The 17,726-nt window shown below is 48.0% G+C and overlaps 1 protein-coding gene across 1 annotated transcript in view; it reads right to left on the bottom strand.

Annotated features, from left to right (window-relative positions):
• Positions 1–4,953: 4,953 nt before the first annotated feature.
• Positions 4,954–17,726, bottom strand: part of prkg1b (protein kinase cGMP-dependent 1b) — a 422,934-nt gene continuing 410,161 nt past the window's right edge. The window contains exons 16-19 of the mRNA XM_078412759.1: positions 16,223–16,345; positions 14,730–14,792; positions 13,692–13,758; positions 4,954–5,088 (exon numbers count right to left, since the gene is read on the bottom strand). Of these exons, the coding sequence (XP_078268885.1) occupies positions 4,990–5,088; positions 13,692–13,758; positions 14,730–14,792; positions 16,223–16,345 (352 nt within the window). The 3' untranslated portion in view covers positions 4,954–4,989. The remainder of the gene's footprint in view (positions 5,089–13,691; positions 13,759–14,729; positions 14,793–16,222; positions 16,346–17,726) is intronic.

Below are 17,726 nucleotides of genomic sequence, written 5' to 3'. Positions count from 1 at the left end.
TTTTTTTTGCATATACAATGAACAAAGCAACGATAAGTACAGCCATGTAACTTTTTTTTTCATTTTGCACCGTTCACACATTTCACAGAAATGATGCACGACATCTTCATTAGTTTCACAGTTTTCCCTAATATTGAATATAATTAAGGGGTGCCAGTGGACAGTTTTCTTTCCCCCCCTGTAAGTTGTACAACACTTTTTTTTTTTAAAAAAGGTCGATCGAACCAGAAGGGAGAAAATTTCTAGAGAATTCGCCACTTTACGAATGATCGATTATTGAGGTTCGTCCGTTTGGTTGTTTTAAACAAAAATGCAGCATTAGGCCAAATTCATAACTTATATTTTGGATGCCATGTGTTTTAAGGCACTTGCGACAACGCTGAGCCCAGTCTAACCCGTGGGAGAAAAGATCTTCACAATGTGCCAGGAGTTGTATGCAGCAAATCTATGAATTTTTCACACAGTTCAACAGTGTCAAGCTATCTGATATAATACGTATAAAGATTATTAAGGGGTTGGACGCGTTAGAGGCAGGAAACATGTTCCCAATGTCGGGGGAGTCCAGAACAAGGGGCCACAGTTTAAGAATAAGGGGTAGGCCATTTAGAACTGAGATGAGGAAATACTTTTTCAGTCAGAGAGTTGTGAATCTGTGGAATTCTCTGCCTCAGAGGGCAGTGGATGCCAATTCTCTGAATGCATTCAAGAGAGAGCTAGATAGAGCTCTTAAGGATAGCGGAGTCAAGGGGTATGGGGAGAAGGCAGGAACGGGGCACTGATTGAGAATGATCAGCTATGATCACATTGAATGGCGGTGCTGGCTCGAAGGGCCGAATGGCCTCCTCCTGCACCTATTGTCTATTGTCTAATATTTTCAGTGTGGTTCACCTCCACTAAGGTTAATGGAGTGGCCATGATGGTGGAAATTGAAAGTCAGCGGAAAAACAAGAAAAACAGATTTAGTAACGCAGTGATGGCACAATACCCGAAACACAACAACCCTATTTACAGTATTATGGAGCACGTGGTCCTTTTCAATAAAAACAACAGAAGTTACTGTGCAATAAGATATAGCTGCAAATATGACAGTCTATTGACCCACAGGGTTTACAAGTGTTTGATTTAATCCTGTATGCGATTATATTTAGAAAGGAACTGCAGATGCTGGTTTAAACCCAAGGTAGACACAAAAATTAGGCCATTCGGCCCATCAAGTCTACTCCGCCATTCAATCGTGGCTGATCTATCTCTCCCTCCTAACCCCATTCTCCTGCCTTCTCCCCAAAACCTCTGATCCCCGTACTAATCAAGAATCTATCTACCTCCGCCTTAAAAATACCCACTAACTTAACCTCCAGAGCCTTCTGTGGCAAAGAATCCCACAGATTCACCACCCTCTGACTAAAGAAATTCCTCCTCATCTACTTCCCAAAAGAACGTCCTTGAATTCTGAAGCTACGACCTCTGGTCCGAGACTCTCCCACTAGTGGAAACATCCTCTCCACATCCACTCTATCTAATCCTTTCACTATTCTTTATGTTTCAATGAGGTCCCCCCTCATTCTTCTAAACTCCAACGAGTATAGGCCCAGTGCCGTCAAACGCTCATCGTCTGTTAACCTACTCATTCCTGGGATCATTCTTGTAAACGTCCTCTGGACCCTCTCCGTAATTTGCTGCCTTACAGCGCCAGAGACCCGGGTTCAATAGACAATAGATAATAGACAATAGGTGCAGGAGGAGGCTATTCGGCCCTTCGAGCCAGCACCGCCATTCAATGTGATCATGGCTGATCATTCTCAATCAGTACCCTGTTCCTGCCTTCTCCCCTTCTCCATCCTGGCTCTGGGTGCTGTCCGCACGGAGTTTGTACGCTCTCCCCGTGGCCGCATGGGTTTTCTCCGGGTGCTCCGGTTTCCTCCCACACTCCAGGTTTGACGGTTAATGGGCTTCGGTTAAATTGTGCATTGACCCCAGTGTGTGTCGGATAGCGTTAGTGTGCGGGGATCGCCGGTCGGCGTGGACTCGAAGGGCTGAACGGCCTTCTTCCACGCTGTATCTCTAAACTGCACTAATCTAACTAGAAATATGATGATCCTAATTCACTGTGGCAGACAGCCTACAGAGCCATTGCAGTTTAATCTGTTGGAGATGCAGCATTAGTAGGTGTGGTAAAGGCCACTCGAAACGCGAGTTCCAGATATATCATAAACTCATTCATCCCATGACGGGCTCGTTATTTCTGGAGAGTTATGAAGATTTACGGACCTGCTGCATAAGGGATTTCTAAAGGGTATTGTAAAATACTTTACAAAGCATATCTTAATAGAGAAAAATGTATCCGCAATGCCTTTATTACACATTTTATATTCATGTTCTTTTGTCAAGCAAATTTTAGTTCAGAGATACAGCGTGTAGACAGGCCCTTCGGCCGACCGAGTCCGCGCCGACCAGCGATCTCGCGACACACTAGGGGTAGGCCATTTAGAACTGAGATGAGGAAAAACTTTTTCAGTCAGAGAGTTGTGAATCTGTGGAATTCTCTGCCTCAGAAGGCAGTGGAGGCCGATTCTCTGAATGCATTCAAGAGAGAGCTAGATAGAGCTCTTAAGGATAGCGGAGTCAGGGGGTATGGGGAGAAGGCAGGAATGGCGGTGCTGGCTCGAAGGGCCGAGTGGCCTCCTCCTGCACCTATTGTCTATTGTCTAACACTATCCTACACACACGAGGGACAATTTACAATTATACCAAGCCAATTAACTTACAAACCTTTACGTCTTTTGGAGTGTGGGTGGAGACCAGAGCTCCCGGAGAAAACCCACACAGGTCACGGGGAGAACGTATAAACTCCGTACAGACAGAACCCGTCGTAGGGATCTAACCCGGTTCTCTAGCACTGTGAGGCAGCAACTCTACCGCTGCACCACCCTGCCACCCTAATCTAATTTTTAAAATAAAAATAAAACTTTACATTCAAATTCAAAATTCACTCCCTCAGTGAATTTTGTTTTAAAAACAGAAAATATTTGCACAAGCCTTATGCAGAACAGTGGCGCAGCGGTAGAATTACTGCCTTACAACGCCAGAGACCCGGGTTCAATCCTGACTGCGGGTGCTGTCTGTACGGAGTTTGTACGTTCTCCCCGTGACCTGCGTGGGTTTTTTTCCGAGATCTTCGGTTTCCTCCCACACTCCAAAGACGTACAGGTTTGCAGGTTAATTGGCTTGGTGTAAATGGAAAAATTGTGTCTGTTGTGTGTAGGATAGTGTTAATGTGCGGGGATCGCTGGGCGGCGCGGACCCGGTGGGTGGAAGGGACTGTTTCCGCGCTGTTTCTCTAAACTCTAAACTCAGAAAACACTCTAAAAGGGGCACACGTTTTTGAATACCGTGCCCACAGACAATTATGTAAACGTTTGTTGACTATGTTCACAAGCCCATAGTTTTCGGCTAGCATTTAAGTCCAGAGGCATGACAAACAAAACTAATGTCATCCCGAGGCAGTATTTGAGCTTTTAAAACTTTCTGCAAGTCTCACATTGCAACATAGAAAAACACATTTGCCTGAAACAAGGTGAGAATTAAACGTCAAGTTTGGGAACACCAGCGGTTATGTATTTGATCATTCAAGTAAACGTTATTCCCCTTATCAGGTACCTGCACCCCGTAAATGGCTCGATTGTAATCGTGTATTGTCTTTCTGCTGACTGGTTAGCATGCAACAAAAAGCTTTTCACTGTACCTCTCTCTGTACACGTAACAATAAACTAAACGTAACTGCAGCGGGATGCTGAGCGGTTAAGGTTGGCTGGAGGGGTGGGGGGGTGGTTGGGATGAGTTGTTAAGAAAGGTGGAGTGGCAGAGAACTGGTACTGACATCATTGTCAGTTGTGCTTTGTGTAGATAAATACAAGATACAGGACACACCACCGATTTTCCGGCACACTTGGCTCCAGAGCCTCTCCGCGTTATTTTGTCCGTTTCGCCAACGGAACCAACGGAGGTCACGGCTTCCGAGAGGAGTCCAACGCTACCGGAACGTTCCGCCGTGGAGCCGAGATACCCGGCCCGCAAATTCGGCCATGGGGACGGATCTGCCGGCTCAGGCCGGGCCGGAGTTCCAGAGCCCCGGCCGAAGGGGGGCAGATTCGACCCGCCGATCGGTCGCGGAAGTCCCGATGAGGTCGAGATCGGCCGCCTCACCCGGCCTAGGGGACACATTACCAGGGGGACTTCCGTAGGGGGAGGGGGGGGGGGGGTTCAAGTGCAATCTTGTCTGGATTAAAGGAGGTGCCGGGCCATCCGTTGCTAGGAAATTCGGTGGTGGAGTGGCAACACGTTTAACAGTATCGTTGAAACGCAGGGTCACATTTTGACTACAAATCGCTAAAGCCCGTAAAGTCACGGCGCTGACTGTACATGAAATGTGATGAAAACCGTAGATTTGCAGGTTAATTTCCTCAGCAACTAAGAATAAAATTCCCTTGAATAAAAATTCCCCTGAATAAATAATTGCAGTTGTCTTTTCCGTTTAAAAAAAAAATTTTTTTAAAATCGATCCTCGTTCGACTGTTTACAAACAATCCATTTTCATTATCGATTTGACTTTGGAATGAAGCACCTTTCACCTCAGTGAAGGGAAAGCCTTACAAGTGCACAAAATAAATCAAAATCGCTCTACGACCGCCATCTAAATCGCTCGAGTGTCGGATTCGAACCCAAAGAGTGCTCCACACAAGAGGGGGCAGAGTTCATCTAGAGGGGGCAGAGTTCACAACGCCACCATCAGCACTGCTTCAGGTATCTCTGTCAAGGCATCTTGGTGACCAACAGCTACTGATCCATCCATCTATCCTTCTTTCCTTTCTTTCCACTCTCCGAACCCCCTCACTCCCCTCCCCTCCCCTCCCCTCCCCTCCCCCTCCCCCACCGGTTTTACAAAGACGCTGTCCTGGGCAAGGCAAAAAGCAAGTTTTGAAGAAAACAGACTCAGAAATCCACATCCCATCCGGAGTTATCGTCGGGAGGCGGGTCGTCGTTGTCTTCCGGGAAATTGTCGAAGTTGCTCGTGTCCGTTGGAGATGTCACCTGTGGAGGAAGAAGAAAATAAAATAAAACCACCTGCCGTTTGGAGTCGGAAGGATGCAGGTTTCCACTAAATTAAACTAAATAATAATAATAATAATAATATTCATTTATTGTCATTGCAACGAGTACAACGAAATTAAAAAATAGCCAATCCTGACGGTGCGTACAAACATATATGCAATAAATGCAAAAACAAATAAATACATAAATACAATTAAATACAATTATGTTAAGTACAAAGATTTTTTAGTGTTGCCTAGTGCAAAGGTAGTGTTCAGTTCTCGTATGGCCCTGGGGTAAAAACTGTTCTTAAGTCTGTTTGTTCGGGATTTTATCGACCTGAAACGTCGACCAGAGGGCAGATGAACAAACAGACGGTGGCCGGGGTGGGATGGATCTTTTATTATTTTGCCTGCTCTACTGAGGCAGCGTAGGCTGAACAGGTGCTCCAGGGAGGGCAGTGAGCAGCCGATGATTTTCTGGGCCGTCGTGATGACCCTCTGAAGGGCCTTCCTGTCCTTTTCTGAGCAGCTGGCATACCATGTGGTTATACAGTATGCCAGCACACTCTCGATGGAGCAGCGATAGAAGGACAACATGAGCTTCTCCTGCAGGTTGGTTTTCCTGAGGATCCTCAGGAAGTGGAGTCTCTGCTGTGCCTTCTTTACTGTGGTGATGGTGTTGGTAGACCAGGTGAGATCCTCTGCGATGTGCGTACCCAGGAACCTGAAAGCTGGTACCCTTTCCACACAGACCCCATTGATGTAGAGTGGGTCGTAATCTCCACTGGTTTTCCTAAAGTCAATTATAAGTTCCTTTGTTTTGGAGGAGTTCAGGACCAGATTGTTCACTGAACACCATGCTGCCAGCCTTTGGATTTCATCCCTATAGGCTGTCTCATCTCCTTCTGAGATGAGTCCAACCACAGTCGTGTCATCCGCGAACTTGATGATGGTGTTGGTGGGATGGGTGGGGGCGCAGTCGTGAGTGTAGAGGGAGTAAAGGATGGGGCTCAACACACAGCCCTGTGGTGAGCCGGTGCTCAGTGTAATGGTGGAGGAGAGGTGAGGGCCTATTTTGACTGTCTGGGGGCGGTTGGTCAGAAAGTCCTTGATCCATTTGCAGATGGTTTGGGAAAATCCAAGGTCGGAAAGTTTGGTGACCAGTCTGCTCGGGATGACCGTGTTAAAGGCAGAGCTGAAGTCGAGGAAGAGCATCCTCACATAGCTCCCCTGGTGTTCAAGGTGGGTCAGTGCAGTGTGAAGAGCAGTGTCGATGGCATCCCCTGTAGACCTATTTGCTCTGTAGGCAAACTGGTGTGGGTCGAAGGTGGGTGGGAGGCTGGCTTTGATGTGCTGCAGGACCAGTCTCTCGAAGCACTTTGTGATGACCGGTGTGAGTGCTACCGGACGGTAGTCGTTAAGACTGCTGATGACAGACTTTTTCGGCAGTGGGATGATTATGGCGGACTTCAGGCAGGGAGGGATGGTGGATTTTAAAAGGGACAGGTTGAAGATTTTTGTGAAGACCTCAGATAATTGGTCTGCACATTCCCTCAGCACTCTGCCCGTCACACCATCGGGGCCTGCAGCTTTCCTGGGATTCACTGCTCTGAGCACGCGCTTAACATCATACTCCTGCACAGTGAAGGTGTTGCTGTCAGGTGCTGGAGAGGGTGTAATGTCTGCCACTGTAGCTTTCACCTCGAAACGAGCAAAGAAACAGTTAAGTTCCTCAGCCAGCGAGGCGTCGCCGTCGGCAGTCGTGCGGTTGCTGGTCTTGTAGTTGGTGATGTGCTGGATGCCTTGCCATACCCGCCGTGGGTCATTGTTGGAGAAGTGGTCTTCAATCTTCCTCTTGTAGGACGCTTTGGCATCCTTGATGCCTCTCTTCAGGTTGGTTCTAGCAGCACTGTATAGAGCTCTATCACTAGACCTGAAGGCGGTGTTACGGTCCTTGAGGAGAGACCTGACATCCTTTGTCATCCAGGGTTTTTGATTTGGGTACAACCGGATGCGTTTGTCGACGGTGACATTGTCAACACAGTTTTGGATGTAGCAAAGTACAGTTGATGTGTACTCCTCCAAGTCCTGATCCTCAAAAATATCCCAGTTGGTCCTTTCGAAGCAATCCTGCAGCTGCGAGGAAGCTCCTTCAGGCCATGTCTTAACAGTCTTTATGGTGACTGGAGCTTTCCTCCTGAGTGGGGTGTATGCTGGGGTTAGGAATATGGACAGGTGATCTGACTGCCCCAGGTGTGGTAGTGGTGCTGACCTGAACCCCTTCTTAATATTTGAGTAAACCTTGTCTAGTGTGTTTTTCCCCCTGGTAGCACATCTTATGTGTTGTTCAAGTTTCGGGAGAACTGACTTTAGGTCTGCATGGTTGAAGTCCCCGGCTATGATGTGGGCTGCTTCTGGATATGTGCTCTGTTGTGAGTTTATTGCACCGAGCAGGTAGCCTAAAGCTGTGCTAGCGTTAGCATTCGGTGGGATGTAGACTGCTGTTACTATAACCCCTGTAAATTCGCGAGGAAGGTAAAAAGGCCTGCATTTTTACATTAGTTTAGAGATACAGCGCGGAAACAGGCCCTTCGGCCCACCGGGTCCGCGCCGACCAGCGATCCCCGCTATCGTGGATCAACACTATCCTACACCCACTAGGGACAATTTTTACATTTTATACCAAGTCAATTAACCTACAAAAGAACCTGCACGTCTTTGGAGTGCGGGAGGGAACCGAAGATCTCGGAGAAAACCCACGCAGGTCACGGGGAGAACGTACAACTCCGTACAGGCGGCGCCCGTAGTCGGGATCGAACCTGAGCCTCCGTCGCTGCATTCGCTGTAAGGCAGCAACTCTACCGCTGTCATGGAAGGACACATGGCGTCAAAGAGTCACACAGCGTGGAAACAGGCCCCCTTGGCCCAACCTGCCCATGCCGACCAACATGCCCCATCCGCACTAGTCTCACCAGCCTGCATTTGGCCCATATCCCTCTAAACCTGTCCCATCCATGTACCTGTCTAACGTCACCTATTCCTTTTCTCCAGAGATGCTGCCTGACCCGCTGAGTTACTGCAGCATTGTTTTTGTTTTTTTGGAGATACAGCGCGGAAACAGGCCCTTCGGCCCACCGGGTCCGCGCCGGCCAGCGATCCCCGCACATTAACACTATCCTACACACACTAGGGGCAATTTTTTTTAACATTTGCCCAGCCAATTAACCTACATACCTGTACGTCTTTGGAGTGTGGGAGGAAACTGAAGATCTCGGAGAAAACCCACGCAGGTCACGGGGAGAACGTACAAACTCCGTATAGACGGCGCCCGTAGTCGGGATCGAACCTGAGTCTCCGGCGCAGCATTCGCTGTAAGGCAGCAACTCTACCGCTGTGCCACCGTGCCGCATGTGGTGTCAACCTGCCATTTTAGTTGGTGATGATGAGATAGTTCACAGGACTGGCGCATTTAAGCATTTAAAGCAGGGACCATCGTAATGTTTAAGAAACATTTAGACAGGTAGATGGATAGAACAGGTTGGGAAGGATACGGACCAAATGCAGGCTGGTCAACGTTGGTCGGCGTGGGCAAGTTGGGCCAAGGGGACCTGTTTCCACGCTGGACGACTCTTTGACTTGATATGTCCTTCCATGGTTATATTTAGTTTAATTTAGTTTAATTTGGAGACACCGCGTGGAAACAGGTCCTTTGGCCCACCGATTCCACGCTAATCAGCGATCAACCATTCACACTAGTTGAATGTGGGGGAGCTGAGATTCCCCCACGATGGGGGACCTTGATCGCCCCGACAAGGAGGGCCCGACCGCAGGCTACGTGAGTCAAGATCGTCCCGTTAACGGAAGGCCCCAGGCAACCCGACCGCGGAAGAACAAAGAAGGGAAGAGTTTGAACTTTCTTTCGCCTTCCGTCACGGTGAGGAATGCGGAGGAGTCACTGTGGCGGATGATCATGTTAAAATGTACTTCGTGGTGTTTTGTTGCTCTTTATTGGTATGACTGTGTGGCAAATCAAATTCCTCGTATGTTGCAAAACATACTTGGTTAATGAAGTATGATTATGATTATGTAGTGTAAGAAAATAACTGCGGATGCTGGTACAAATCGAAGGTATTCATTTCACAAAATGCTGGAGTAACTCAGCAGGTCAGGCAGCATCTCGGGAGAGAAGGAATGGGTGACGTTTCGGGTCGAGACCCTTCTTCAGACTGATGTCAGGGGGGCGGGACAAAGGAAGGATGTAGGTGGAGACAGGAAAATAGAGGGAGAACTGGGAAGGAGGAGGGGAAGAGAGGGACAGAGGAACTATCTAAAGTTGGAGAAGTCAATGATTAGTTCCATCCTACACAATTTACAGATGCCAATTAACCTACTGATTAAACTACACACCTGTACGTTTTTTGGGAAGTGGGGAGAAACCGGAGCACCCAGAAAAAAAACAGTCACAGGTAGAACGTACAAACTCCGTACAGATGGTGGCCATAGTCAGATTCGAACCCGGATCTCTGGCGCTGTAAGGCAGCGACTCTATCGCTGCGCCACAGTGCCACCCACGATGTAGCAGAAAAAACTGCTGCATGAACTCCCTAATCTGTGGAGATAACGGGACGGTCTAATCCAGGCAACATTCCGGTAAAATGGAACTGAAGATGCCGGTCGGTTTACACAATAGGACACAAAGTGTTGAAGTAACTAGGCGGGTCAGGCAGCATCTCTGGTGAATTCACAAAATGCTGGAGTAACTCAGCAGGTCAGGCAGCATCTCGGGAGAGAAGGAATGGGTGACGTTTCGGGTCGAGACCCTTCTTCAGACTGATGTCAGGGGGGCGGGAAAAAGGAAGGATATAGGTGGAGACAGGAAGCTAGAGGGATATCTGGGAAGGGGGAGGGGAAGAGAGGGACAGAGGAACTACCTAAAGTTGGAGAAGTCGACGTTCATACCACCGGGCTGCAAACTGCCCAGGCGAAATATGAGGTGCTGTTCCTCCAATTTCCGGTGGGCCTCACTATGGCACTGGAGGAGGCCCATGACAGAAAGGTCAGACTGGGAATGGGAGGGGGAGTTAAAGTGCTCGGCCACCGGGAGATCAGTTTTGTTAATGCGGACCGAGCGCAGGTGTTCAGCGAAGCGATCGGCGAGCCTGCGCTTGGTTTCGCCGATGTAAATAAGTTGGCATCTAGAGCAGCAGATAGAATAGATGAGGTTGGAGGAGGTGCAGGTGAACCTTTGTCTCAACTGGAAAGCCCGGTGGTATGAACGTCGACTTCTCCAACTTTAGATAGCTCCTCTGTCCCTCCCTTCCCCTCCCCCTTCCCAGTTCTCCCTCTATCTTCCTGTCTCCACCTATATCCTTCCTTTGTCCCACCCTCCTGACATCAGTCTGGAGAAGGGTCTCGACCCGAAACGTCACCCATTCCTTCTCTCCCGAGATGCTGCCTGACCTGCTGAGTTACTCCAGCATTTTGTGAATAAATCGATTTGTACCAGCATCTGCGGTTATTTTCTTATCTCTGGTGAACACAGACAGGTGACGTTCCAGGTCGGGACCCTTGGTAAACCTCCTCTGCCCTCTGCTGCCTACTAGAGGTGTAGCATTGAAACCGCAACCATCAAATTCAAAGGATAGAGGTGTTTTAAATTACCAGGCCGCTGTAATATTAGTCAGCGAAGAATGTTAGAATTGGATCGGACTCCGATTTTAACTCCCTTCCCCCTAAGCATGATTTGCAGATTAAAAATTATTACCAGTATAGGACTGTAATTAATCATAAAAATTAATTATAGACAATATGAAGGGTTAGTTTAGTATTCAGTATTCAGTTTAGTTTAGCCACACAGCAAGAGACTGGCCCTTCGTCCGACCAGGTCTGCACCGACCATCTGTCACCCATTATAGACAATAGACAATAGGTGCAGGAGGAGGCCATTCGGCCCTTCGAGCCAGCACCGCCATTCAATGTGATCATATCATATCATATCATATATATACAGCCGGAAACAGGCCTTTTCGGCCCACCAAGTCCGTGCCGCCCAGCGATCCCCGTACATTAACACTATCCTACACCCACGAGGGACAATTTTTTTTTACATTTACCCAGCCAATTAACCTACATACCTGTACGTCTTTGGAGTGTGGGAGGAAACCGAAGATCTCGGAGAAAACCCACGCAGGTCACGGGGAGAACGTACAAACTCCTTACAGTGCAGCACCCGTAGTCAGGATCGAACCTGAGTCTCCGGAGCTGCATTCGCTGTAAAGCAGCAACTCTACCGCTGCGCTACCGTGCCGCGGCTGATCGTGGCTGATCATTCTCAATCAGTACCCCGTTCCTGCCTTCTCCCCATACCCCCTGATTCCGCTATCCTTAAGAGCTCTATCCAGCTCTCTCTTGAATGCATTCAGAGAATTGGCCTCCACTGCCTTCTGAGGCAGAGAATTCCACAGATTCACAACTCTCTGACTGAAAAAGTTTTTCCTCATCTCAGTTCTATTATAAAAATAAATGACATTGGATTTATATAAATGCAATTTCTATTTACATTGGTGTAAATGCATGTGGAGGAGTCCAGAACCAGGGGAGGCACAGTCTGAGAATAATGAAAGGCTATTTAGGACTGAGATTAGAAAAAAACCTTTTCACCCAGAGAATTGTGAATCTGTGGGATTCTCTGCCACAGAAGGCAGTGGAGACCAATTCACTGGATGTTTTCAAGAGAGAGTTAGATTTAGCTCTTAGTTCTTAACGGAATCAAGGGATATGGGGAGAAAGCAGGAACGGGGTACCGAATGTGGATGATCAACCGTGATCATATTGAATGGCGGTGCTGGCTCGAAGGGCCGAATGGCCCACTCCTGCATCTATTTTTCTATGTTTCTACGTCAATGAAAATGTGGAGAGAAATCGTTTCCATTGATCACTTAAATCAAAACTGAGATGATCGAGTGATTTAAAGGCAGTGACCTCACTTCATCCTGCATTCAAGAGAGAGCTAGATAGAGCTCTTAAGGATAGCGGAGTCAGGGGGTATGGGGAGAAGGCAGGAACGGGGTACTGATTGAGAATGATCAGTCATGATCACATTGAATGGTGGTGCTGGCTCGAAGGGCCAAATGGCCTCCTCCTGCACCTATTGTCTATTGTCTATCCTGCCAAGGCCTACGGAACCTCCTGGTTGCGAAACATTTTAACGGCCCTCCCTGTTCCCATGCCGACCTTTCTGTCCTGGGCCTCCTCCATTGCCAGAGCGAAGCCATGCACAAAATGGAGGAACAGCACCTGATATTCCACCTTGGTAGCTCACAACCCAACGGTATGAACATTAAATGCTCCAATTTTACGTAACACCTCTCTCTTCCCCCTCTCTCTCTCTCCTGTGTTTCCAACGTCCACCCATTTCTTCCGCTAACATGGCCCCCTTTTTTTCCCTCTCTTTTTCCCCAATATCCCTCCCTCTGGCTTTACCTTTCACTCCGCTTCTCTCCTTATCTGACACTTTTCTGTCTCCCTTTTCACCTCTAGGCTTTGTCACTTACTCCACTTATCCGCCAGTAACAGAACCCTCACCTGCATCCACCTATCATTCAGCAGGCTTAGTCCTGCTCCTACCTCTTTCCCCCCCTTACTACGGCCAGTCTGAGGTAGGGTCCCAACCCGGAACGTCACCTGACCATTCATTCCACAGATGCTGCTTGACCCGCTGTGCTCCTCCTTAGAAACTTTCTTGCAACCAGCTGCTGTCTCCAACTCTGGGATCTCAATGGTCGTCAAAGCCGATGCAGAGTTAGACAATAGACAATAGGTGCAGGAGTAGGCCATTCGGCCCTTCGAGCCAGCACCGCCATTCACTGTGATCACGGCAGCTCGGCGGTGCAGCGGTAAAGCTGCTGCCTTACAGCGCCAGGGACCCGGGTTCGGTCCCTGCGATACAGCGCAGAAACAGGCCCTTCGGCCCACCGGGTCCGCGCCGCCCAGCGATCCCCGCACATTAACACTATCCTACACCCACTACGGACAATTTTTATTTTACATTTACCAAGCCAATTAACCTACATACCTGCACGTCTTTGGAGTGTGGGAGGAAACCGAAGATCTCGGAGAAAACCCGCGCAGGTCACGGGGAGAACGTACAAACTCCGTACAGACGGCGCCCGTAGTCAGGATCGAACCTGAGTCTCCGGCGCTGCATTCGCTGTAAGGCAGCAACGCTGCGCCACCATACTGGACAATTTACAATTTGCAGAAGCCAATTAACGTATAAACCTACACTTCTTTGGAATTGTGGGAGGAACCTGGAGCACCCGGAGAAAACCCACACGGTCACAGGGAGAACATACAACCTCTGTACAGCCAACACCCGTAGTCAGGATCGAACCTGGTTCTCTGGCACTATGAGGCAGTAGCCGCTCTAAATCGGCTTTGGTAAAATTATAAATCGTTCCTAATGTGCAGGGTATTGCTAGTGTGCGGGGATCGCTGGACGGCACGGACTTGGTGGGCCGAGGGGCCTGTTTCCGCGCTGTATCTCCACAGTACGAAAGTAAAGAATACAACAGCATATGGACGTATTGGTCCAACACTTACATTAGGTACAATTGGAGGTGTTAAAGTGCCTTTTCTTAATCCATCCCAGTTAAAACCTTCAAACCATCTGAAAAAAATAAATCCTTAGTTGTACATTATTAATAATAATATTTTCAATTTTACACAAAGAAACAGAATTATGAGCTTCCAAGGTGGGCAGGGTGAAGGTGGAGACAATAGACAATAGGTGCAGGAGGAGGCCATTCGGCCCTTTGAGCCAGCACCGCCATTCAATGTGATCATGGCTGATCATTCTCAATCAGTACCCCGTTCCTGCCTTCTCCCCATACCCCCTGACTCCGCTATCCTTAAGAGCTCTATCTAGCTCTAGCTCTCTCTTGAATGCTTGAATGAGACATAGCAGAGTGTTGGCACTTAATGCATATCATAATTAATAAGCCGACAATGTTTCATGTCCATAGGTCACGGGAACTGAATTAGGCCATTCGGCCCATCGGAGTCTAATCCGACATTCAAAGATGGCCGATCTATCTTTCACTCCCAACCCCCATTCTCCCGCCTTCTTGCCATAACCTTTTACACCCGTACTAATCAAGAATCTGCAAATCTCAACTTTCAAAATACCCAATGACTTGGCCTCCACCGTCATGGTGGCAATGAATTCCCTCTGACTAAAGAAGTTCCCTCCTTATCTCCTTTTTAAAGGTACGTCCTTTTATTGTGAGGCTATGGCATCTGGCCCTTGTCTAGTGGAAACCTCCTCTTCACATTCACTCTGTCCAAGCCTTTCACTATTCGGTAATGAGGTTCCCACTCATCCTTCTAAGGCCCCAGCAAGTACAGGCCCAGCAACCTCAAAAACCCTTCACACGTTGGACTCGGTGGGCCAAAGAGACTGTTTCCGCGCTGTATCTCCAAACTAAACTAAACTAAAATGCACTCTTCATGTGAACCAGGTCTGGTGATGGCTCCCATGTGTGGAAAACAAAATACTCTGGCCTCAGCAATAGTTTTGAAGAGCTGATAAAGTTGTTTATACAACGTTGTGCAAAGAAAATGCATAAAGCAAAGACTCACTTGTGTTTTTGAATGTCTTTAACTCCATTTTTCAAATTCCCAAGTCTTTCCGATGGATTGTCCCTGTTAGGAAAAGCAAACACGACTTTTTTTTTCAATGACTGAATCGCTGCTGAATATTCGGATTGTCATTTGACCATGCTTTTGAAATTAATAAAGTGCAAGGGAAAGTCATTGGTTTAAGGTGAAGGGGAAAAGATTTCATAGGAATTTGAGGGGTAACTTTTTCACACAAAGGACAGTGGGTGTGTGGAGCAAGCTGCCAGGTAGTTGAGGCTGGGACTATCCCAATGTTTTAGAAACAGTTCTAACAGGTGTAAGTGTCCTATCCTGTCCAGTCCTAACAGTTCTCTCCTCCCTCTCTCTCTTTTCTGTGTTTCTAATGTCCACCCATTTCTTCCGCTAACATGGCCCTCTTTTTTTCTCTCTCTTTCCCCAATATCCCTCCCTCTGGCTTTTACCTTTCACTCCACTTCTCTCCTTATCTGACACTTTTTTGTCTCCTTTTTCACCTCTAGGCTTTGTCACTTACTCCACTTACACTTACTCCACTACAACTGACAGGACAGGTGTGGAGGGATATGGGCCAAAGGCGGGCAGGTTGGACTGGTGTAGCTGGGATGGGACATAGAAACATAGAAACATAGAAAATAGGTGCAGGAGTAGGCCATTCGGCCCTTCGAGCCTGCACCGCCATTCAATATGATCATGGCTGATCATCCAACTCAGTATCCCGTACCTGCCTTCTCTCCATAACCCCTGATCCCTTTAGCCACAAGGGCCACATCTAACTCCCTCTTAAATATAGCCAATGAACTGGCCTCAACTACCTTCTGTGGCAGAGAATTCCACAGATTCACCACTCTCTGTGTGAAAAAAACTTTCTCATCTTGGTCCTAAAAGACTTCCCCCTTATCCTTAAACTGTGATCCCTTGTTCTGGACTTCCCCAACATCGGGAACAATCTTCCTGCATCTAGCCTGTCCAACCCCTTAAGAATTTTGTAAGTTTCTATAAGATCCCCCCTCAATCTTCTAAATTCCAGCGAGTACAAGCCGAGTCTATCCAGTCTTTCTTCGTATGAAAGTCCTGCCATCCCAGGAATCAATCTGGTGAACCTTCTCTGTACTCCCTCTATGGCAAGAATGTCTTTCCTCAGATTAGGAGGCCAAAGCTGTACGCAATACTCCAGGTGTGGTCTCACCAATGCCCTGTACAACTGCAGCAGAACCTCCCTGCTCCTGTACTCAAATCCCCTCGCTATGAATGCCAACATACCATTCGCTTTCTTCACTGCCTGCTGCACCTGCATGTTAGCCGGTGTGAGCAAGTTGGGCCGAAGAGACCTGTTTCCACACCGTATCACTCTATGACAAGAGGGAGTGTTTTAGGAGAGAGAGCCCTCCAATTTCTTAAAACAGATTGAAGATTGACTATTTGACTGGTTGGATATTACGCATCCCCAACTGTGACCGATTCTCGCAGGCACCTACCTGCAGAGTTTCTTGATGAGGTTAGCAGCATTTTTTGTGATTTTCTTTGGAAATTCGATCATGTCGATCCCACGAAGAATGATGTTGTACGTTTTCATGGGGTCAGGCCCTGAGAATGGCGGACTTGGGAAGAAGGGTAGAGGAAGCGCAGAGGTGAAAAAAAAACCAGTTCCAAACTGCGATGGATGAAACGCACATTTTGCAGTTGTGCAGATAACAAACCCGTTCAGCGTTCACGGGTCATGAAACATTCACACCAGCACCTACGCCTGGATTACACTGAAGATAGACCCAAAAGGCTGGAATCACTCAGCGGGACAGGCAGCGTCTCCGAAGAGAAGGAATGGGAGACATTTCGGGTCGAGAACCTTCTTCAGACTGAGAATCAGGGGAGATGGAAACGAGAGATTGAACTATAGACGGTGATGTGGAGATATAGAACAAAGAATGTGGGCGGCACGGTGGCGCAGCGGTAGAGTTGCTGCCTTACGGCGAATGCAGCGCCGGAGACTCAGGTTCGATCCTGACTACGGGCGCCGTCTGTACGGAGTTTGTACGTTCTCCCCGTGACCTGCGTGGGTTTTCTCCGAGATCTTCGGTTTCCTCCCACACTCCAAAGACGTGCAGGTTTGTAGGTTAATTGACTGGGCAAATGTAAAAATTGTCCCTAGTGTGTGTAGGATAGTGTTAATGTGCGGGGATCGCTGGGCGGCGCGGACTCGGTGGGCCGAAGGGCCTGTTACCGCGCTGTATCTCTAAATCTAAAAAAAAAACGATGATCAAAGAAGCAGTACATCGTTAGCTGTGGGCTAGGTGAAAACGAGTTATACGCCATTATTGGAGGTTTCCACCAGTGGGAGAGTCTAGGGGATGTTTCTAGCAATGGAAGAGTGTAGGACCAGAAGAGTGTAGGACCAGAGCATCAGAATTAAAGAACGTTCCTTTAGGAAGGAGACGGGGAGCAATTTATTTTGTCAGTGGGTAGTGAATCGGTGGAATTCTTTGCCACAGAAGGCTGTGGAGGGCAATTCAATGGATATTTTTAAGGTAGAGAGAGATAGATTCTTGATTAGTACAGGTCAGGGGTTACGGGGAGAAGGCAGGAGAATGGGGTTCGGAGGGAGAGAGATAGATCAGCCATGATTGAATGGCGGAGTGGACTTGATAGGCCGAATGGCCAATATCTGATCCTATCACTTATTAGTACACGTGTGAACCGTCCAGAACAGTTAACCTCCTTGTATTCGCGCTGGCATCTGACACGCACGCAATCCGGCATCTTCCCTGCATGTGTGTCGGTGTCGTAGGTCATAAGGTCACAAGGGAAATTAGTAGCATTAGGCCAGAATGAGTAGTATCAAGTCTACTCCGCCATTCAATCATGGCTGGTCGATCTCTCCCTCCTAAACCCCATTCTCCTGCCTTCTCCCCATAAATATGGTCATAAATAAGGTCATAAGGTCACTTTACATTCATGTTTGCCTGTATCTTACGTGTGTGTTTG

The sequence above is a fragment of the Rhinoraja longicauda genome, chromosome 16, assembly GCF_053455715.1.
Source record: "Rhinoraja longicauda isolate Sanriku21f chromosome 16, sRhiLon1.1, whole genome shotgun sequence".
NCBI classification, from domain to species: Eukaryota; Metazoa; Chordata; class Chondrichthyes; order Rajiformes; family Arhynchobatidae; genus Rhinoraja; species Rhinoraja longicauda.
This window is presented reverse-complemented; position numbering and strand designations above follow the sequence as displayed.